General features: G+C 36.9%; 1 protein-coding gene across 1 annotated transcript in view; it reads right to left on the reverse strand.

The window, feature by feature from the left end:
• Positions 1 to 24726, reverse strand: part of LOC102027006 (triadin-like) — a 36320-nt gene that overhangs the window by 11403 nt on the left and 191 nt on the right. The window contains exons 2-11 of the mRNA XM_013516583.1: positions 24242 to 24300; positions 22670 to 22696; positions 22260 to 22307; positions 20496 to 20543; positions 15979 to 16023; positions 14267 to 14287; positions 12508 to 12534; positions 11628 to 11666; positions 10198 to 10245; positions 7687 to 7710 (exon numbers count right to left, since the gene is read on the reverse strand). Coding sequence (XP_013372037.1) covers positions 7687 to 7710; positions 10198 to 10245; positions 11628 to 11666; positions 12508 to 12534; positions 14267 to 14287; positions 15979 to 16023; positions 20496 to 20543; positions 22260 to 22307; positions 22670 to 22696; positions 24242 to 24300 — 386 coding nt within the window. The remainder of the gene's footprint in view (positions 1 to 7686; positions 7711 to 10197; positions 10246 to 11627; positions 11667 to 12507; positions 12535 to 14266; positions 14288 to 15978; positions 16024 to 20495; positions 20544 to 22259; positions 22308 to 22669; positions 22697 to 24241; positions 24301 to 24726) is intronic.

A 24726-nucleotide genomic window follows, 5' to 3' on the forward strand; every position in this document is an offset into this window, starting at 1 on the left:
GAATTTCTTTGGGGACTGAAAGATTAGTAACATAAGCTAAAGGGAAGGATGCCACAGCAAGGTCTGTGGGAAATTTTGGCAGACCGGCAAAGTTGGAAGATGAACACCTGAATGAGAGCTGAGCAAATAGATGAGGCTTCAGAATAACTTTCGTTCTTATCTACAAATATCTAGACAGCAAGGCTGAACAACTCAACTTCAGAAATGGCTGAAGAGTGTAAAAGAGTAGGAAAGAGTGAAACGGAAGACCTCAGTCTCTGGGAAAAAGTAGCAGAAAGCCAATACCAAAGAAGCACATTGGGACTGGAAACAAAAGAGTCTGATATTGTAGAAGCCAAGGGAGAGAAACCTTCCATCCAGGATGCTGGAGCCGCAGGCTGGCACGCGTCAGAGAGCAGAAGTCGCTAGGCATGATTTGCTCTGCCCTGCTGCGCTAACTGAAGACAGCGCTGAGCCAGGGGATTTGGAAGGGCTCAGTGCGCATTTGCAGACACTGGAAGGAGGACCCCGAGAGGGAGAAGAGAGATGCATGGCTCGGGGAGTAAAGATAGGACAGGTGAGACAGGCAGGTTCTGGAAGGGCCTGGCAGGGTCGATCGCAGGAGACGCCTGCCGCATGCTTCCTCTGAGAATGGGAGGGTGCGGCTTTGTAGAATGGGAATGACTGAGCGGAGATTGCAACTTGGAAAGAAGGCAGAACTTTAAAGAATTCATAGGGATAGTTAACTTCATCATTTTTAGAAGTAAAATCTTCCTCTGCAGTGTCCAGACTGCCCTGCATACGCTTAGCAAACGTGATGAATAAATAAAATGACCTAAATAATGCATGTGTTGTCCAGCATAGTTACCGCAGATTCATCTCTACTGCTCATGTATTCTGATCGGTGCAGTTTCGAGAGAAACGCACTGGCACACACCTGGGGTCCGCAGGCACAGCAGAAGTGCTGCATGGGTCTTTGCACCCCTCCCCCTTCCTGTCACTGGATCAAATTCGGTGCATCGCATTGTGCTGCAGAGACATCCCAGCTCTCAATTGATTTGCTGAATTGTACATCAAGATTTTCACAGAATATTAAATTCTCTGACTTAGAATTTTCCCAAGAAATCCTGCGGACACACAATAGTCCAAATCAGGGGTCAACAATCACTTTCTTTCAGCCCTCCATTATGAGAGGCTCCTTCTACTTAGGCCGTTATTTAAAGTGATTGTGAGTTTTAAAGAGAATTACCTGGTACACGGAACAATAGCCACAAAATTCTTGAAGTTGACTGCAGGGAATGATATGGTGTGCAGAAGCAGTTCACATTTGGAGTTTTGTGCTCAGGGAAGTCAAGGGAGCTCCGTGAGCGTGTGCAATGCCTTCAGGGTGTCTGTCCTGTCACTCTCAGCACTGGAGGGGATGTCTGAGTAGCTTCATATCACCCCTGACCGAACGGGGCCACATGAGTGGCTGGGACTCAAAATCTAACAAAGAGCAATAACAACCATTTCGTCAAATGTGCATTGAACACAGAATTTCTCTGGGGTCCGGCAAGAGGAGCGATCAGAGTGGTGTGCAGCAGCTACTGCATATTCAGAAGGTGTCGGTCAAGGCAGCTGCTCCAGTTTCCCCTACTTCCTGGAACTGTCTCCATGAATTTAATTAAACCACTGTTTTAAAAACCGAGGTGGTTTTAAATCTAACCAAAAATGAGTGAGGTGTTCTTTCTTATTGTTACTTCATTTCAGCACTTCATGTGTTTTGACACAGAACTTACTGAGCGAAGCCTGCACCTACCTAGGGAAGGGATGCGTGGTCCCGTCTCCTTCACTACCATCCTCCCCCCCTTTCCCCCACAAACTCCCACGCACAAGCACTTACTGTACCCCAGCATGACCTACCCACCCTTCTAATTTAGCTTTTTCTGCCAACCTGAAATGTCTAGGCAGTAAATACTGTTTCCATAATCCAAAATTTAGAAATAAGAGCACAGAAATTTTAGGTATTTTCTCCAAGTTTACAGAGATTTTAAATCATGGTTGAAAGGACACAATCAACAGAGTGAAGAGACAATCTGTAGGATAGGAAGAGAATTTTACTGGCTATTCCTCAGGCAGAAGATTGATATCTAGAGTATATTAAGCACTCAAAAAATTAGGCATATAGTTGCTCATCTGCATGTATGATGCCAATTATATGATGTGCATATATGACCCCCTCAAAACAAAAGACCCAGTCAAAAAAACAAAAGGCAAGTGAAATGCACATTTCTTAAAAGAGGTACAAATGGCCAATAATATATGAAAAAAATGTCCCGCATTTCTAACCATTAGAGAAATGCAAGTGAAAGCAAGGCTAAGATTTCATTTTATGCCAGAAAGACTGGCCATCATCAAAAAATCAAATAATAACAAATGCTATTGAGGCTAAGGTGAAAAAGGAACGCTTTTATATTGCTGGTGGAAATGGAAACTCATACAACCATTATGGAAATCAGTATTGAGATTTCTCCAAAACTAAAATAGAAATTTCACTTGACCCAGCTATTCCCTTGTTAGTATCTTCCCCAAAGTGCTAAACACTTCATGTTACGGTGACATGTGCACCCAGTGTGTACAGCAGAACAATTCATCAGAGCTAAATCTTGGAAGCAGTCTATACGGCCATCAGCAGGAGAATGGAAAAAGAAAATGTGGTATCTGTACACAGCGGGGTATTTCTCAGCTATAAAGAAGGGTAAATTTGAGACACTGGCAGGAAACGAATACACTTTTAAGACGTAATGTTAAGTGAGATAAAACAGAAACATAAATTTAAATATCACGTACTTTCTCACTTGAGTTACCCAAGGTACCAGTAAGGAGCAAAATAAAAGATGGATGAAAGGAGCAGTGGAGAGGGCAGTTTTTGTTTCCTTGATGCTCCCACAGGAATGGACGGAGAGACTGAGGGTACTGGGAGCGGGTGAGGAGACGGGAAAGCAAAAAGATTTAAGGTGCATCATTTACACGCACCAGGGGGCCTCCCTAAAGGTAAGCATTGTATCTTGGAAACATGAACTAAAGAAATCCAGCAAGAACACAGAATGGGGATCGGGGATCTAGAGACCGAGGGAGGGCGGTGGGTGGTAAGGAGCCCCAGTGTGTGTTAAGCGCGGGTACCCGCTCCCCAAGATGGCAGTAGACGTCCTGAACCACAAACAGGCAGTAAGGAGACACCTTCTTCCCCTTTCTGATCCTCAGCAGATAATCACTCTCTCTAACTGTAACAATATAAAAGCCTGCAGCATATTTTAAATGCTGTTTCCCTTTTCTTATTCTATTTGGTAGCCTCTATTACTTTGGAGTGAGTATAGCTTATTTCTACGACTTTAGTGGTAACCTTGAAATTTTAATATCCATTCTCCCCAAAGCATACACTTCGTATAAAACAACCCCTCCTTAACAAGATTATTGACAGTGATGGAGAGGGCACTTTTTTTTTTTTCACAAAATTTATAACAGTCAAGTGAAAGAGATTGGATAGTCACTGAGTTCCTGCAATCTCACTTCCTCCTTGGGAAACATTTTGATCTAATTTAAGACAAATGCATTCAATATACAATCGACAGGAACACTGCCTTTCAAACTCATTCAAGACTTGTTCCATAACTGCATCTCAATTAGACTATTATATTTTCTTGTGCAGTGCCAGAAACATGACTGGCATATATATTATACAGTGGCAAAATTGATTCACTTATTTAACAACTAAAATGTTGATATATCATCATTAACTGCACACTACATTTTGTCTGCAACTTCATTAGTCTGAGATAACATAAATTAATTTTAGAGGTGGTTAACTCTTAGGTAACTTTTTGTTTTGGTTTGATCATATTAAAGAAGAGCATTAATTTGTCTGCAAATGAAACTAAATTATCAACATAGAACAAGGTATATTCTTTTCATGTTTAAGAATCTAAGAGAAGTAGCTCTTTTGGTAAGTCACTTACATTTTACAATTCATCCATTCATTAATAGTAACATTATTATTTGAAACAGATAAATATTCATTTAATGAGAAAATTACATTCTTACTAGGAAATTTATCTTCTGAAATTACTGAGAAATGTCAGTGCAGGAATGTACAATAAACAAATAGTTTACCCCTTTATTAATGACAAATAGTATGCTTCAGTTCTGGTTAATGACATTCTTTTCAATGAAATTTTTCTTAGATCCTCATTTCACAGTTTGCTTGTCAGAGCTAATATACCAAACACATAAATTCAGAAAAAAATCTTTTAAATCTATAGAATCCTTAATTTTACCTTAACCTTGTTTAAAATTTCAGAACAATTTCCAAGTTAGTTTAATTCTGGCCTCTGTAATACCATCATCCTCTAATGTTGAAGAGAATTATGTATTTGCTCACCACATTTATGCAAAAGATAAATGCAGAATCAAACAAAAGTAAGACTATAAAGAACCTACAAAGCTCTTTAAAAGCCAGAAAAGTACGGTACAAAGGCTATTGCTTTGAGGCTTTGGGTTTTTGTTTGTTTGTTTGTTTTTGAGACAGGGGCTCATTATGTAGTTCAGGTTAGCCATGAACTCCGTATGTAGTCCAGGCTGGGCCTAAACTTGTGGCGATATTTCTGCCTCAGCCTCCTGAGTGCTGAAATTATAGGTGTATACCACCACTCCAGATAAGGGTATAGTTTTAAAAAAATTATACTCCTAGCTATTCCTTTATTAGGACTGGCTGAAGCATCATTCAAATACAGTTACTTTCTAGAAAGGATTAAGTTTGATCAGTATAGTCATATCAAAGTTAAAATAACTAATCTGAGATCTTGGAGATTTTGTAATGGCTCCAAACTTGTGTGCAGGCAGGTAATTTCAGTTATGTGCTAATACTAAAATACTCAGTATTAATCTTAAAGAAAAATGTTTCAAGAAAACATCCCAAAGTTAAGCATCTCAATGGAGCAATTTCAAGACATGTCCTTAGCATATTACTCCATCTGAAATACCCAACATCCATTGCTTTAATATATTCCAGTTCAGAGCCTGGAGGCATACCTAAGACCTTCCCTTCAGCACTCTTCACCTTTTAATAATGTATTTTCTGGTTCCATCATTTTATTTTATGTTTTACCTTGGGGCAGGTCTAGAGGAACAATCTCATAGGGTATGCTGTATAGCTTTCTCCCAGACCAAAGGTTTCCAAAATATTTAAAATATTGGTATCAGGATGGTATGTCAGCATTATTTAAATTCCAAATCTTCATTTATTTTTATTTTTAAACTAATTGATATTAAATGTAATGCAATGTACTTCATACCTGTTCCTAATGCCTTCCTCAAAACTCCATGAAAAATAAATCATTTATTACATATTTACTATGTTCACAAATAAAGAAAACAGAATGAAAATAAAATAATGTTTAGACATTATAAAGTTATAACCTAGTAAAAATAAATCCACCCCGACACACGTGGATTGAACCATACTGCTGTGTGAATCCCAGGGAAGCCTGATTGCGCCCTGATACTTTCACTGATGCAACCAAGGGGTCTCCGGGCACTGCTGATTCTCTTTAGCATCTCCAGGTTTGCATTTTTTATCCCTACAGTAACAGCCCAGATATTTGGGGATCCGTTCCAATGGGACACTTTCCAGCATCTCAGTCAGGCTGAACCGTGAGAGACAATGACGAGACAGCCCCTCTCACTAGTACTCTGCCAGCTGTGAGCTCTCTTTTCACTGCGTGCTCCAAAATGTGAGCACGAAGGTCCCTTTCTGCATCCAGTGCCAAGTGGAGAATGTGAGCTGTTTTGGTGAGAGCACCAGGTCCTCCGAGCAGTGAGACGTAGGCACTGGCATGGAGTCAGTGTGGGAAAAAGAAAGCAATGGCCTCTAAGCATCACTACCACTGACCCTCCTTTAGGCAAAGAAGTCTCACACACTCACAAAATCTTCACCACCACCACCAACCAAAAATACAAGTACATCATGCTGCACAGAAAGATTACTGTTTAGTATAAATTATACTGAGCATTTCCTACTTTATAAATGCCTGAGGCAGTTTTTGATGGTTATCCCTCAAAAGATGATAAAAACTAATGTGTGTTAAACAAGACATCTTCATATGCTCTGAAAACCAACTTATAAAAATGCAGCATTTCCTGACTCCTCTGGGAATTTATTCCCTTATATTCCTTGGAAAATGATCTTATTTTTATTCCTCATATCCTCTTTCCATGTAGTACTCCTCCTACTACTATAGTAGTACTGCTATGACTACTGCTACTACTATGTCCCAACTTTTCCTTTAGCTTTTGCTTCCTTGTATAAAGGAAAGGGAAGATTTCTGGGACAATAACAATGAAGTCCTTTGCCCTGCATAGTTTCCACCTCACAGTCTTACCCTGCGTGTCTTTTCCTCCTCCCTTCTTTGTAGCCTACATTTCAGCTACACTTTTTCTTTGTTTCATACACTGTGCTTTTTTGATTACCCATTTTGTTCTCTCCATCCAAATCTTAGCCACAGTTCAAAGCACCCTCTCCTCCAGGAGCCTGCTCTTGCCACCTTTGGCTGTAGGTAGTATGTGGAGGGGGGTGGCTTCCTCAAGCCTTTCCAGAGGATCAGCTAAAAATTTTGCTCTTAACCTCAGTGAGGCAGTCATTCAGTATCCTTGTAATGGTTTTCAAAATTACTGATGGCCATAGGGTCTTGTTACTTATAGTCACAGAATTTGAATATTAGGTATGTGATGATTATCATGTTTTAATGATTCTCTTGCACTTTCTTCAGTATTTTAATTAAGTCTTGGGTATAGCACTCAGTAAACACTAAGCTCTGCTCCAGTCCAATGCAGCAGCCGGGGGCACTGACATGTCACAAGAGCCAGTTCAAGTGTGCCGTGAGTGCAAAATACACAGAGCATTTCAAAGGATCAGTGCAAAAGTGGTAAACCATCAATGCATTTCTATACTCATTGCATACTGAACTAAGGTTTGTATATGAGTTAGATAAAGCATACTATTAAAATAATTATTGTCTGCTTCTTTTTACTTAATGTATCTTCCAGAAATTTGAAATTACATTTGTGGCCAACATGATGTTTGTTTCGAATGGTATTGATGTAGGAAGATTTGTTCTTACTCATTAATTTGAACAAAACATAAAAAATTATATTTGTATCATACAAAGTAAATTTTTGTCTGTGCTTGAATATTTAGAATATTTTAGAGTGTTTCTGGGCTGGAAGACTTTCTGTTTATGCTACATTACATTTTACCCATTCCAAAACCCAGTATCCTTCTTAGGCCTAAAATTATATTTAAGTAGTGAATGCAAATAAAGCATCATTGTCCTACCATATGCGCTCTGTACTAAATACTTCGTGATTGCTAGTTTAATGCAGGTACAAGATTATTTTGCTCCATTGGCTGAAAAGATCTATTTATTTGAATGCAAATGATGTTCCTTTCAGGTTTAAGAACAAGAAATCCCTATGATGAATTATAATTTCAAGTGATCCAAGCAGTTTTTAGACATTGAAACATGAGTAAGAATAAAAGCTAACAAGTTCCTGTTAGGGGCTTCAGGATGGAATGACCTGATCTTTGAACAAATTAAAAATAAAAATATTTATAGATCTAAACTTGAAATTGATATGTATAACACAGGGAACTTGTGGACATAGTATACTTACTTGATACTTTTTCAGGTTTTTCCGCTAAAAAAGAAAATAAATTTTAACTGAGATAAATACAAAATAAGAGACAGTATTTATCAATGGACTGCATAACAGTATGGGATATCTTTTGAGTATCCTCTTTCTCAAGAGTTGGCGAAGAAATACAGCTCCTTATTCCTTGTGAACATGATTCATTCAATGTCCATTAATGTCTTTCATGTAAGAATATATGTGAGCTATCAAAAAGCCATCATTCATTTCAGGTGAAATGCTTTACATATGTTCTTAATAAAATCAGGAGACACTTTGTTAAGTGTTTTGTATGATATAATTGCTCTAAATACCATACTTGCTTTACAATTTCCAAATTCACTGAAACATACAATGGAGACTTGTTTTTCAAAGATGAATAAAGATAAACAATTATCAACTAGACTACAACATTAAAAATATTTTAAGGTAAAATACAAAATCAATTTTCAGTTTCTATGAGCCTTATTATATGCGCAAGTAATGTTTTTATCCAACCTGTATATGTAGTATGAAAGATATAGATTAAGGTGGTTACCCTAAATACTATAGAAGATGTTATACCTTCTTTCAGAAAGATTGGTAACATATCTATTCTATCAACATTTGTTCAATTTGAAGAGCCAAGCTTCAAAATATAATTTTTGAAGGCTCTTCATTACATTATTTACTTTGTGATTTGCAGCTTTTCTTATGTAACTTAAGCATTATGCATTTTAAAGTTTAAGTTAGCCAATAGAAAAAATTTTGAGAAAACATTTTCAGTTGGGGTGCTTACGTTTTTAGTGATAATGTGGCAGCATGCTTCCCACACAGAATTCCTTAGAAAAACACCCAACAAAGTACTTCACTCAAACATGTTACTATTTTTTCTTTAAAAATAATATCATTGGTCAGGAAAATGGACTTAGAAGGGAATAAAATAAATACTGAGAATCAAGAAACTACTATTGAACGAAGGAATGAATAAGAAAGTGGTTACTTTCAAGCAGTTTCTGTATCAGGTTTTTCAAACTTTATTGTGTATTCAAAATATGAAAATCTCACAAATGATAGAATCACAGAAAAATGTAAGAGAATATCTCTCCGAAGTCTGAATCTCTTCTAAGCTCAGCTAGTAGGGAAACCTCTAACCACAGCCAGAGTAGACCATCCCCTTGGGGCAAAGTCCATGCATTTTATCTTTGGGCTGCTCTGATTGGCAGGAATCTGTGAGTGACAGTGCTATAGGGTAATGAAGTGTGACTGGACAGGCTGAACCATGAACAGTCTTCCCTGTCCTCGGGACTTGGACTTGGAGCCGAAACCAGTTTCTGCTGTGTAAGGACTCTGGGATGTGATTCTTCCATCCGTTTCATTTGTCTATAGTCCAGGCGTGATAACTGGACTACAGTAAGGACTGAATAAAATAGTCACAAGGGTGATATAGTTGTGTATTTTCTAAGTAATCTGTTTCTTTTCATTCTTCTTGCTTGTTATCTCAATATATTACACACTTTGAAAACAAAATTACAGGGCTAAATTTCCCCTCTATCATTCCATAAATGTGGATGTCTCTCTTATTGTTCATTTCACCCTCTCATATTACTGAGATTATGTGTAAGTTGTTAGTAATATGGCTAGAATATATGTCTAGGTGCACACTGCCTATCAGGTATGCATATTACAGTAAGGAGTGATGCAAGGCTTTTTCTCCTCTAACTGGAGAGCTTAGTGTTTACCATGAATGAAGATGGTTGGCTTGGCTTTGGTATGTCTTCCTACAGTAGTAGAATTTAAATAATGCTTTTATTTAATTGAAATTGCCAAAGATTATGTTACTCAGACTGTATAATTCTGTTAGTGTTATGATAATGTCACCAACATAGACCTACCAAAAGAGTATCTATTCTCTAATACCATGCTGTTATTGTCCAAATTTGTGTGTAGGTTGAATAAATTTAAAGTATGATCTTATAAATAATAAAAAATATATACATGATGTTAACAGTATTTTGTTTACTCATAGATAAAATAAATCCCAGACATATATATATATATATACATATATATATATATACACATTTAAAAAACTAGAGATGTATCTTTTTGTCATTATTTATGCTACAAAAATATTTTAGAAGCTCCTTGTTAATAATGAAGTATCTACCAAAAGTTTATGTTCTTTGTAGTTCTGATTTCTTTACGTTGCCTTATTTTTCACTGAAAATTTTCTGCTAGACTTTCTTTTTTTTTTTTTTTTTTTGGTTTTTCTCGGGTACCGGGAACCAAACTCACGACCTTGCACTTGCCAGGCAGGCGCTTTTGCTGCTGAGCTAAATCCCCAGCCCCTGTGCTAGACTTTCTATGTGCTTACACTTGCTGTTATCAGAAGTGTGTACCTACTAGACTTCCTGGCTTTAAACAAGACTAATGTTTACATTCATCATGTTAAGTCCAAAGTGATTCAGGCATTTCTATATCAGCATAACATCTGAATATGAAGCTGAAGCTTACCTTTTGTCACATTGTGCAGATGAAGGCTTTCTTTCCTTGTTGGAACCGCTTAAAGGGAAATGTGAGTTAAAATATTAATTTGTGATGCAAACTTTCATTAAAATTTTGTCTCATTTTAAGGAAGATAGGAATAATTTAAGTGTTGTAAATATTTTCTTTGGTTCATTGTACAAAATTTTGTGTTTTATCTAACTAATATCTAACAAAATAAATGTTAGCAGTAGATTGCTTTGCCTGCATAAACAGAGATCTGATTGTAGTGATTAATTTAATTAGAATCCATGCAAAACAGCTCATTGTGAGAAGGTGGAGATAAACAATAAAAAGTTTTTTGTGTTTTTGACAATCATTCTGACATTTAAGGATGCTTTCTTCCTGATCAGCAGGAGTTTTCCAAGATAGTTGAAGCCTTTGTGAGTTTTCCAGATAATTAGACTGAACTCAGTGCTCACTGTCATATAAGGTGTAGCTCACTGACTGAACCAACCCATTGTCAAGGTGGAGAAAGGAGCGTTTCCACTTCCTGTTCACCAGTGACTCGCCAGAGAGAGGCTGTCCTGGATTTCCTGTTAGCCTGTTTCTGACACCGCCTTCACACGCAGCCCCATTCCTTACAATGTTTCCTTTTTTCACAGACCAGCACCCAGCAGGTACATAGAAATTTTATTTACCAATGGTGCAAATAAATTCTGACTCAAAATTATTTTGACTGCAGGACTTTGTCTTGTTTTTTAATATGTCTTAAAAACTTACTTTTTTCTTCTTGAACATGCTTCAGTTTTGCTTTTTCAGTAAAAAATAAGTGGTAATATATATATGACATATAATAAATATATATTGCAGTCCTGGATATATTATATATTACAGTATATTATATATTACAGTATACTGTATTACAATATTACACATTACAGTACTGGATATTGAACCCAAGGTCTTCACTCTGAGCCACATTTCTATTTATTTATTTATGCAGAGCCTTATTAAGTCAGTTCCTTTCCAAGGTGGGGCTCAAAATGTGATACTCCTGCCTCACCTTCCAGAATGCTGGGATACAGGTAGACCTCACTGTATGCAACCAATAAACTACATTTATTAATAGGTCTTGTTAATGCTTAAAATTAAATTTTATGTAGTCAAAATTCACATTTCTGGAGTCCCATGAAAGGAAATCTTTGATATTAATTTATCAATAATTGGTAGAGTTTGCTTTAGGATATATATTCATGAACCCTTTAGCTATTTCACAATAATACGATGTGATGCCTTTAGCTTGTGCATGGATTAGCTGTAATTTTGATGCATGCTACAAAATCAGGGTCCACATTTTGATAAAGTGTTTTCAAGTCATACTTTGTAAATACTTATATGGATTTTTCTTTTCTTCTTATGGCTATTTTAATGTGCATATTTTAAAATGTTACCTTTACCTTTACTTTCCTTTTCAGGTTTTTCAACTTTCTTCTTTCCTAAAGAGATACAAATAAGTTGTGATCTTTTTTTATTTTTTTTATTTTTTGGTTTATTGGTTTATTGGTTTTTCTCCGGTACCAGGAACCGAACTCACGACCTTGTGCTTGCCAGGCAAGCGCTTTTGCCGCTGAGCTAAATCCCCAGCCCCTAGTCGTCATCTTTAAAAACATGATTTTCTGACTCAGTCCTGGAGCAAATGCCTGGAGATGAGACAGCCCTGTGAGTGCGGATCAGGGCTCCCCGCGCCTGAGCTGGGCAGGGAGATACCTCCTCGGGGACACATGTTTTGCTTACATTCAGTGTCAGGCACACACAGCCCTTTTCTTCTTACATGACCTGCAGTTCAGGAGAGGAAGCTGTACATTTATTAATTAGTGTAATCTTGAAACAACAGGAAAAACATGTAAACTTCAGTTGCTATCTTCAGATATAAGTAAGGATTTGACTGTTGTGGTAGATGATTAGACAATAAATGAATGGATGTGAGCAATGCAAAAGTCACACATTGTCTCCCATGAACTGTGGGTGCAGTTTCCAAAACAGGCTTAGTGGACTGATGGTATTCCTCACCATGCTCTTCAGACAAGAGTGTGAAAGAAATCAATATTTCACGAATGATAACCAATTACAGGGTGGAAAGATGACACATGCAACTTCTCTAAATAATTAAATTAATTGTTTGGGAGTTATTTCTGTAGGAGAGAAAAGCAGGAATATGAGTACTTAAGGGATTTTCTAAATGTGACAAAACTAGATATTGATTCAAACTTACATAGTGTTTTTGCAATTAGTGACAATTTGCTAATTGTCACTTCCTGTGAGATAGTAAATACTTACCCGATTGAGTGACTTCTGCTGTCCCCTCTTTAGCAAAAGAAAGAAAGAAAGAAAGAAAAGTAATGGGAAAAAGAAGAAAAGGAAAAGAAAAAAGAGTTTATTTCAGTAGCAAACAATTGAAATTCATCTTCCTAGATTACCTATTAAATTACAATAGGTAGATATACTCAGAAGGATGAAAAATACTGATAACTAATAATTCTGAAAAACATAAAACATCTATTTTAAAAGCAGAAATATTATAAATTCAATTTGATATTAAATTAAATATTATAAATTAAATTAAAATAAATCTAAAATTGACTTCATGTATGATAGAATGAAGAAATTCTAAGTTCCTTGTTTTGTTTCCTTAACTACTCATTACTGAGTTCTGTTACATGCATGCTTAGCTTGGACCTGTACACTTGTGTGTACCCGTTCACTCAGCGACTGTTACTCCAGAAACCTTATTTGTAAAATGCTGCACTAAGTGCGATTGAGTGGGGGCGTGGGTGAGAAAGGGACTCGACTCCTGGGGCCCATGGTCTGGTGAGGGGACCAGGAAATGACACCCGCATTTAGCCTGGTAGAATACAGTGCCAGCCTCGTATTTTGTTGTTATGTACACAAATAATGTTTCTAAATATAACCCAGCAGGTCTCCCCACCCCCAAATCAGTTCAAGTGAAAACATAGAAAATAAGACTGCCCTGAAAGTATTGGGAATCTCTCTTAAAATGTTGTTGCCAATAAACCCAATGGATTTGTTATCTGTGCTACAAATGTTTGTGGAGGCTATTTTCAAAACTTCAGCAAGATAAACTGAGTAAAGTATGATAATAAAAATTATTAATGAACGATGCTCTCTACAAAGTAAGATTTTCAAATGACTAGCATTCCAGTGTAACACAAAAAGTTTAGTTTTAGTAATATTCTTCACATTAGTAGCAATAATACAAATTCAATATTCTAGAGGCTTTTCCAGCTGAAGGACGATATTTAATGTCTCAGGTTGGGATTGAATCTGTACAGCAGCATGTTTAAGGAACTTCTCATAACATTAAGAAAGCAGATTAGCTTTTGGCATATAAAACATTTAAAAGACAATCTCTCCATTCTTTATTGCATTCACATATTTTTATCTCAGAGAAACATCTTTATAATATTTCATAGTACTATTTAAATAATTTAATGGTTTAATGTTGCATTTTATTGTTCTTTAGAATGTCATAAATAAAGCAATGATTATGAATCACTAAGATAATGAATCTCAAAGCACTGAAAAACTAAGAAAATAAAAAGCTAATGGGTTGATATTAAATAATTCATGGCAAATATTTGGAGAAGTGAACATTTGTTAACCCACAAGGTGACTATTAGAGGGATCTTCATGTTGTGTTTACTAAATACATCCTAACAAGCACCTGAAAGTACACAAAACAGAGAGACAAGTGCTTGTTTTGTGCTGGAAATTGTTCATGATAAAAGTACTACCTCTACAACCATGACTGCCGTACATATGTCAGCCCTGTCCTAGTACACAGTAGTAAACCTAATAAGCACCCAGTAAGTACATGCTCAAGGGTTAAGGAATGGAATTTACACAATATTATCTGTCAACCAGAATCTCATATAGATTACAATGGAATGGTTATTATACTCATCAACATACCATACTTTTAAACTTCATGTTCAAGGAAAATATAAAATCCCAAGGAAAATATAAAATCAAAGTAAGCTAATAGAATATTCTTAAAATCTTAAAATGATGCACTTACTTGAACTTGGCTTCAGTTTGTCTAAAAATAAAAGAAAATGAAAATTAGTGACAATTTTGAGTCTAGGATAATATATTAACCTTTTTTATCTGCTGTTTCTGCTTTTCTAATAGTTAAAGTTGAAAAATAAGGCTAATGTTAAAATAAGCAGTAGGGGATTTTGAGTAAATTTGACATATTTCTCAATGAGTTTAGCTACAAATCTATAAAAGTAGAATTTTAAAGTACCCCTTTATTCCTCCAAAGCATTATCTTTAAATTGATATAACATGAACGTTTACAACAGTGTGAACTTCTTAACTGTGTCTGAGTGTGTAGAATGCATATTTTGCCATTGTCCTTTCTGAAATTTTATTCTTATTAATTGAACAATTGCACTCTCCAAGTATAGTATGAGTAAAATGATACTATAAAATCTCAGGAAGAACAGCAAATCATAGATTAAAACTATATCACGTAGAGGGCCAGGGCTATAGTCAGCAGCATGACATCTGCCTGGCAAGCGCGAGGTCCTGAGTTCCATTTCTGGTACCAAAAAAAGCCCAAGAAACAAAAAATAAAAACCCAACTGTATCATATAAATATATTTTTTCTCCAATATAACCTGTTTTCTGAAATTATTAGCTAAAATATTAGTTGAGCAGTCTTAGACCTGATGTTTTATTTATTCAAAAAAAAGACAATATTGACTATGATTGTGAAGAATTTGAATCCTGTGTAGTCATTTCAATTGAACTCTAACACATTCAGTGGGATGTGAACTGACTCACCTTTTATAAAAAAGAATTTGATACATCTTTGCAAATTACCTTAGATATACCTTTTTATTAAATGTTCTGCTTTAAGATATTTTAACCTGAAAAGTAACAGAACTGGGTGCATGGATTAATGAGTTTGTCAAGTCAACAAAATCAGAAAGGCAGATGTACTCATTATTATGTAACTTTTGAAAAGGTTAGTAAAATGTTTACATATGTCTGTATAATAGAATGCTATTAATAAGGACATTTTTCCTGTAATTTCATTTTAAAAACTTGAAGATATGTCACCATCTGTGTTAGAAAATAAAAGGGGATATAGATAGATGATAGACAGATAGATAGATAGTGCTGGAAGAACACATTAAAAATGGTAACTAACTATTGAATATTTTCAAGTGTTAAATAGGTACTGGCAAGTGTAGGAAAGATGAAGGAGATGGACCTTTTTTTTTCAGTTAGTCACCCAGTGTTTGAACCATGTAAAGTATCACACATTTTAAAAAATGCAATACTATTATGAAAGAATTAAGCTTCATAGAAAGAATAACATTTGTTTTAAAAAAATATATCAGTTGAACTTTATAATTAGTGAAATTAGTGTGAGTAATTTCATAGGCCATATTAAGCTATCAAGATGAGTCACACTCATCAGTATGATAAATCACAATAATGACAGTAGTTAATACCGAGTGTAGTGGGAGGATCTTGTAAATCATGAAACAAGTTGCTTTGTTAATGTTGGTGTATTAGACCAGCATATCTGCAATCTGTATTTGATTGATGACAACACAGCTCTTATTCAAATAATTCTGACTGTACAGCAAAACCACAAAACTAAACAGTAGTAGGAAATAGCATGAGAAGAATTTGCCATGTTGCCTTAACTTTCAAATTTAGTAAAAACCACAGATTGAGATAGAATATCACCCAGACAAGACCAAAAGAAAATACCTGTCTTAACAGAGGGAGATTCCTTTGGTTGATGTTCAGCTTTTCCTATAAAGGGAAAGCAAAAATTCTCTGGCAATCAGTAGATTCGTTGTTGCGTCAGTCCTTAGTTGACACAAAAGATATGCCTTAAATTATTTTTATGTGACTTGTAACGCAGAAACCACATTGCCATAGAAATACATTCTAGTCAAGACTGGGTTCTTTTGTGGAATGCTCTGCAAAGTCTTTCTTCTGTGTGGCTGAAGGCCAGTCCCTGGAATAAGCCCCCTTGGGGCCGGGTGGTTTAGAAAGAAGAGAATAGCATTCACCAAAGAGAAGAATTCCTTTTCCTGCCCTGGCTGAAGGCTGAGTCACTCACTCCTTGGGGAATCTGAAGTCGGACAGCATGTGCCCTTGGCGTTTTACCAGCACCTCTGTTTCCCGTTTTGACTTCTACTTTGTTTCTTGTGAGGTCAAAAGCAATTTAGTGCTGAGTACGGGTCTTTTCCACAGAATTGGATTCAGTCTGCTTAACTGTAGAGAGTAGCACTGTTGGATCTTTACTGTCCCGTGCCACCCTCCCCTCCAGACCCAGGTAGAATGCTGACTGTTGAATTTCAGCTAATTCTAGGCCATTCGACAGCATCAAAATTTCTGAGTGACATGCTCCTTAGCCCCTTGAAAAATGCACAAAATGCAAGCTGGATGAGAGGTCTCTTTCTCTTATCAAAAGTGGAACTTGAATGAGGACACATAGAGTGGGATACAGTGAAGGGGCCAGAACATGTGGAGAGAGAAGACCAGGCCAACTGCAGCCTCTGACGACCTCCAGGCTGGGCCTTCCTGAGCAGTTCTTGACGTCTACCTGTCTTTCTTTCCTTCACCTCTGAACTGAGAGTTTCTCTGAAACTATGAAATAGGTGGTGAGATGGAGGACTCCAGGCATCGTGAGAATGAACTTCTACGAAATGAACATTTTGTAAGTGTTGTATTAAATGATGCAAAATAAAAAACATTATGAAGCCAATTTTCCAGGTTACGGTTTGTGAGAGTTTATCATTAGAACAGCACTGCAAAAGGCAAACCAATCAAAGCAACTACGACGATACAGTCCAGACACTAAAATCTGTGCCCCAGGTTCTGGGCTGTGCGCGTGCTTCAGTTAGACTCTGTACACTTGTATGTAACTGCAGAGCCACTTTCACAGCTTCCTGTCCTGCGTCCAGGGTTTCCCTCTGGACGTTGCCACCCGTTCTGCACACTGAGCCACTGCGTCTATGACCAACACACGCACGCCGTCCTCGAGGCCTTCATTTCGCAGATGCCTCAGCCGAGGGCCCACTTTACAGTCTGACCCAGGAGTGGGCCCATTGTCACCCCTGTGACAGTCGCCACATGTTTGTGCCTTTAAACCATCTTCCCTGCAGTCTCGGGTCACACCTGCTCAGTGCTGTGGAGGCCCTCCCAAGTCTCCACGGGGGAGGGGATGTCATGCTTGTAACAAACGGCAAAAGGTTTCCCTTTTACAGATTTCGAAAAGCAAACCTCTGCCTTCGGTGTAATTAATGGGGCTTAACGAAAACAAATTCAATATATACACGTGTGTAATATAAATGTGTACAAATTCAATATATACATTGTATATAATGTGTATAATTCAATATATACATGTGTACAAATTATACACATGTACGTCACTTTAATTTTGACAATTGTACATCACTTTATTTTCCTTTGTTATTTATCATGTATGTTTAAGGGATTTGTTGATTGCCTGAACTTATTTTAGGCACTTCGACTTATTTATTTATTTATTTATTTGCTTTTGCTGCACTGTGGATTGCACTCAGGGCCTTCTCATTAGCTACACCCCCAGCCCCTTTTGGCTTGTTTTTGACACGTGGTCTGTTATGGTTGAGATGCATTCAGAAAGTGACTGCCCAGTAGGCGTACAGGCTCATCCTGGATTCGTGCACTGATGAACTCAGTGGCTGAACCTGCTCTGCTGGAGGTGCCACCCAGAAAGCTGTGCGCTCCTGCCTGGATCCTTCTCTCTCTGCGTCATCGCTGCCCTCATTTCAAAAGAGTGGCTCCACCGTGTCTTTCTGCCCTGATGTCTCTGCCTGGGATCCCGCTTGTCAGAGTGTGAGCCAGATTAACCCTCTCCCCCCGAGTACTGGGTATGTTGTCTCAGCCATAAGAAAGCTAAGGCCTCACTAAGATGTCCAGGCTCCATTCAAACTTGTGATCCTCCTGCCTCAGCCTCCCAGAATGCTAGGATGAGAGTGTGTATCACCATGTACGGTTTATTTTGAACACAGTATAGCTTCTATATAGTCACCCATTTAATGTCAATAATAGGGCCACAATTTTGAAACATTTCTTTCATATAATGAAACATTAATTAGTGGCTATAGACAAAGCTACTTAATCAAAACCATAGCAATAACAATTTATCATTCTTACAAGAAATTTAGTTATAGGTCACAGTATGGAGAATGAATTTCAAAAATCACACAAATTGTTAAGATTGAAATGGTCAGGCACTTTTTAAAAGGGTTCATTTGCTGGTCTGGGCCTGACAGTGGAAAGCTAAGGAAAGCAGACGGCATATTACGAAGCACGAACCATGAGAAAAATAGCTTCTTATCTGTTACTTATGTCTTCTTAGCTTTAGTTTCCCCCTTATTTTATTTTATTTTATTGTTTGGATATGACCGATATATTCTCAGAGGTGGTATTACCAAAACATTTTTCAGAGTTCCACAACTTTAATACTACTTCTCAAAACCCCAACTTAAGTCTACATCCTCAACAATTCACAAAAATACGCCATCACAGAAATCTCGAGGGCTGGGCCCAGCAGCGTTATTCCACACATTCAGAAGGGAGGTCCAGAGACCTGGGGCTACAGGTCAGACCTTCAGAGCCCCGCTGATGTCTCCCCGGCTCACCCGGACCTTGTGGACCCGGCCGAGGGCTGGCCGCCTCCGCACCTTCAGTGGTCCTCGCTCCTCCGCGCCCTAGTGTGGAGCGCCAAGAGCGGACTTCAAGGGAGCGCAGAAGTCTCTTAACCCCATCAAAAACAGACACTAGCTTGGACCCACAGTGCGCCGTGGAGGTCCCAAACCAGAAACTGGGAACTGCAACAGTTCGCCAGCACCCCCTACCCCTAGCCACAGGCGACATCTTCCCACCTCCAGCGAGATCCCAGCCTTCAGCCTCCTTCTTAGTTTAAACTTTTCTCTGAGCGCTATCATTAATTGTGCATAAGTACATTAATTTTCATATTGCAGAAATTTTCAAATTTCTTATTGAAAAAAGGATAAAACCTTAAAAGTCATAAAACTTAAAAACATCTGCGAGAATGTTTGGGACACAGGTATATCAGCTAGCTTTTCAATTATCCCTAAATACCCGTATGATTGTGAAATAGGGAGGCACAGTAGCACATTACAGTGCAAATCTGAACATTTAACGTTATAAACTTAGGTAGTGATTGAAAGAAAAAGGCAACAGTCACAGGAGGTAATGTGCAATGCTCGTTTGAAATCTCCTTCCTGCCCATTGATAAAATTTCTGCTACTAAAAAGCTGAAATAGAAGTTCAAGACCAGCCTGGACAACTTAGTGAGACCCCCAAGAGAAAGGAAGGAAGAAAGGAAGAAAGCAAGAAAGCAAGAAAGCAAGGAAGGAAGGAAGGAAGAAAGGAAGGAAGGAAGAAAGGAGGAAAGAAAGAAGATTCTCCTTTTCCTCATGGAATAATAAATTATAATTTGAATAAAAAATTAGTTCTCTCCTGACTCCTATTTTCCTCCAAGAAGCTGCATTTAAATCTGATTATCTCCTTTAAAAGAAAAAATAAATTACCGCACAGATTCTTTTAGGATGATTAAGAGTAAGAAATGAAACTCTTAACGGTCAGTGTGGGTAGAATTTTAATTTTGGAATCAAATGGAGGGGATTTAGTAGGCCAAGATGTCAGCTGAGTTGAAGACACAGAAATTTTCTTTACATAGGAAAGATGCCAAAATTGCAAGAGTCTGTGCATGCCTTTATTTCTTACTGTGAAATGATGAGAAACGAGCCAGTTTCACTTTAATATTATGTATCCTACTTATCATGTTTTAACGCAGATTTAAGAAACTATATATACAAATATGACTTTGTGGAGCTCTCATAAAAGGAAACTAGCCTACATAATTTATAAACTGAAGGAAGTTTCAGATTTATGTTTCAGTATTTGAAGACATGGGGTTTGAAAATAAGATTAGATACCCAAGCATACTTGATAATTAGTGCATTACATAGATTTCCTTATGAATTAAAAAAATATTTAGTTTGATCACATTTTAAAATGATTACTATAGCATTCTAGTTTTTATTATTTCCAATTAAAAACCTTCCAGACTATATCACTGTTCCCCAAAATTAAAAATCTTACAGTTTGTGGCACTGAAATCTACATGCTTCAGGAAGTACGCGTGCTCTTATCTAACAGAAAACTGATGCACAGAAGAAATAAAATGACTTATTTACCTGTTTTTTCTACTGTAACAGCTTTTGCCTGCTTGAGAACTTTTTCCTCTGTGACAGAAAAAAATGTTAATGCGAGTAGGAATTGTCCATATATCATTACAAAATGGTGCCATATTTTAAACTTGACATTTTGAACTGGGTTTGAAATAGCAACAACATCAAGAAAAACCTATCAGTTTTCTCAATAAAACAGCAGCTAATATCTTCAACCTAAGATGAATGGGACCACAAAGAAAACCTGTCCATCTAAGATGCCCTTTGCTGCCCTCTCACTATTGAGGGTTAGCTCTTTAATTTGTCCCTGACCTGGCAATATGAATGGAACTGAATTTATCTACACGGAGGTGTCTCTTTATTAAATATTTATTCCATTTTCACTGTTACATTAAAATAGGAATAGGCAATTTTGAAACTTCCTATGCAGGTAGATCTGTGGGAGCCCAGGATTAGCTGTATAACCCAAATTTCTTAGGTTATGAACATGGAGCTGCTATACATATGAAAAACCTTTTATCATCTCTCAGAAACAAGGGGATTCACGTCAAGGCAAAAACATTATCACGGTGATCCTGTGCAAGACTCTGCTTCTGAGGTATTCATACAGAGGAGGAGCCAGCTGGTAACGCATCCTTAGGGAGCTGAATGGGTGTCAGAGAATGTCAGAGCAGGAAGGCTGTACCGAATGAAGTTTGGTGTCTGGAACACCATACATTTGCTATGTACCCAAAGGCTACAAACTCTCCCTCTTTCTGTATTTCATCTCAAAATAGCTAACACTTGGCCTGCAAGAAAATAGCAGGGTCTCTGTACGGACTTAAATCAGAAACTTCCAAAAGTTGTTTCTAAAATTTTGCTTATGTGGATACAGTTAGCCCCTCCCCAAAGACTGCTCCACTTTCTTTATTCTTGTATTTTCTGTTGTTAGTGCCCCATATTTTTAAAAGTACACACAGATCAAACTGACTCAAAGGTAATACATATAGCTTTTCTGAAGAACAATTTTCAAAGTCAGGAAAAAATTTCCTAAGATTTATTGGGGAAATAATTTTTTACTTTTTAAACATTCTCCAGCCATATTCATGGCATTGAATAAACAAAGCAAAAATGGGGATAGTATTCTGCAGAGTCACCAAGACTGAGATGGTCTCAAAATTAATTCCTACTTAATTTAATTCACATTTTAATAAATACAAGAAATTCATATTAAAAATAAAACTAAAAGTTTCTATTTTAAAATAGAAATTAGTTAGTAATCTTGTTTTGTTCAATTCTGTATTTTTATAAGCAGAACACATTGGTTTACCTCTACTGTCTTTAAAATGCAAGACCAGGAATAATGGGAAAAGAATGAAGACAGGCAGGAATAAAGAAAAAAAGGAAAGAAAGAAGCAAGGAGAGATGTTATTTCCTTGAGATTTGGGGCTTAAGGTGATTACATTTGAACGGACCAATCTGAATTACAAGTTTTCTGAGAATGTCTTGCTCCACACAGGGTGAAACAAATCCATACATCGACCCTATTCACCTTGGGGATGGTCTAAGATCTTTGTGCTAAGATAACTTTCTGCTGGGAAGGAACGGTGAGCTGTGTAGCTGCGTCTGCCTGGGCTGGATCTCAGCGCAAAAAGTGGTGGGAATAACGGGTTTATGCGTCAGGACATGAATGCTTCCTAAGAGCTTTGGAGTTCGTTGTGTACTGTGTGTTCTGCTGAGGCTAGGACCCTGCAAGATAATCCGATACCACAAACCCCACCTGCCAAATACCTGGTTTACCCTGAGAAATAGTCTTTTCAGGTTTCACTATGTCTTGTTCTGAAAATGAGAGAATCATTTCAGGCATTTAGAAGCTTTTATAAATTAAGATGCAATCATATTTTTTATGAATTAGGTCAATGGTTTATAAAATAGGAAATAACAATTGTCCTTGTGGGGAAAAAAATAATTCTAAACTTTCATGTCATTTTATTTCATATGAAAAATATAAAGATGTAGGTTTGTGAATCAACATATTGAGAATTATTATTTATATTTTAATATGTGTAATTTGCAAATCTCAGGCTCTAATAAAGTGTGAATATAAAACCATAGTTTGAAGTGTATGACCTTACAAATATGTAAATACTTTCTTATAGAAGATTTCATAAAAGCATTATAAACAAAATGAATATACATACTGTGTATTTGTGTTTTTTCAGAAGCAGCTACAAAGGAATAAATAAATTGGATATTACTTACACAATAAAAATGTAATAAAAATAGCAAATACAGGGGTGTGGGTAAAGAGAAGGAAAAGAAGGGGAAATTATGAAAGTATGTATATACACTATAGCTAACATAGTTGTACTACTGTCTTCTCTTGCACTACAGAAAGGAACAGAATGATTACTTTTTTGATTAATCTTGTACGTCTCTATATGTTTTCTTGAGAAGCCACATTGAAGATATCAATAAGGAATACAACTACCATGGTTAATTTCCTACAACTTTGTCTGTAACTGTTTTGTTTGTATTGTTCTTGTGCTATTTTGTAAATGAATGTCTGTTTGCTAATATGTTTTCTTTATTTCTTAAAATAAAAAAATTAGCAAATATAAATTTAGCTAGTTACTAAACAAAACTAGCTTTAAATGGAGTTGGACTTCAGTTTTAAAAAATGCATGTATCTGGTAAAACATACCTGCAGTAGTAAATTAATCAGGAAAATAAATCATAAACTAGTAGGTAGGTATTTATAACCTTTCCTACACTACAAATATGTTACCTATAAGAGCAACCACAGTTAAGCTATGAGTAACTGCACATTAGCTCTGGTGAGAATTAAACGGGTGAGGTAGTGTTATCTATAAATCGAGATTTAGATGCTTGAATTTGTTGATACTGAAGATCTTTCTGTGTAATTTTTTTTATTTTTTATTTATTTATTTTTATTCAGTACCAGGTATCGAACTCATGACCTGCTTGCCAGGCAGGCGCTGTGCCGCTGAGTTAATCCCCAGCCCCTCTGTATAATTTTTTTATAATGAAGGAACAACTTATGTAGAGTGTGAGAGCTTTAAAAAACTTGCCTTAGGTCAACAGTTAGTTGGTATCAGAGCTAGGATTTAAACATTAAATATGAATGTAAACTGGCAAGTCCACCTTATTCTTAGGCCAATGTTACCCTTAATAAAGTGACAGAGTCTGAAATGATTTCTTAGTACAATTACCCTGGGTTTGAAACAAATCAGATGTGTGGTAGAACTCAAGCTGCAACCGTATTAATTTAAGCACCTATCCTTGAAAAATAAGGAATATTCTCAACTTGCTCTGTTGGACTTGTTCCATGAACACTGAACACAGACAATAATTACCGCGCTGTGTGTTTTTGGTAGTGACACAATGACAGTAAAAATGTGGTGCTGCTGCTTCGTCCCCAGTACACAAGTGACAGGCTCTTGTCACCTCTCCCTTCACACCCTGGCTGTTTCTTCGGCACAAATTTAACATGATTGTACATATTTTTAAAAAACCCGAAGATATGTTCTAAAACTTGGAGACTCTGCTGAGGTTTATTTAACACCATAATTCAGACACTTTTGGTAGTGGGCCACCCCAATTTCACCTAATCCAGTCATGTGAAATCACCTTGAACCACAGAGTGAAGACATAATGAGGAACTTGGAGGCTCTGCTTATCCCACAGTGAACGGTGAGCCTCTTTTAGTTTTAAAACAGCGCTAACATTATTTAAAATGACAAAGTATTTACCTGGTTTTGTTTCCTTTTTAACTTGTGGCTCTGGTGGGGAGAAAAGGCAGAGAGTTTTCCTTTGGAAAACATATACTAAAGCACAAATTTATTTTCCAAAATCATTCTGTTTTGTATACCATATGGGAAAAGAAGAATTTCACTGACAATTATTCCCAGCTCAGGATGCTACGTCTGTGATGGACTAGTAATCATGCTATACGTGGGTCTGCCATGAAGTTGTTTCTCCTGTGACTTAGTAAGAGTACTTATGAGCAAAATGCTACTTGCAATATGGAAGTTAAAGGTGCTTCAGGTTCTTTCTCATAAGAAAATGAGGAAAATGTTATTGGACACTAGAAAAAAAGAAATATTTTAATATTTGTTATAAAGTAGTAGAGAAGTCGGCTGAGTTTTATTCTTCTGTTGATTACAAACCAGAATCTGTAAACTATCAAGCTTGGATATTTGCCTGAGATATTTTCTAAGTAAAGTAAGGAAGGTAG

Source organism: Chinchilla lanigera, unplaced genomic scaffold (assembly GCF_000276665.1).
Source record: "Chinchilla lanigera isolate Chin_1 unplaced genomic scaffold, ChiLan1.0 scaffold00035, whole genome shotgun sequence".
Classification (NCBI taxonomy): Eukaryota; Metazoa; Chordata; class Mammalia; order Rodentia; family Chinchillidae; genus Chinchilla; species Chinchilla lanigera.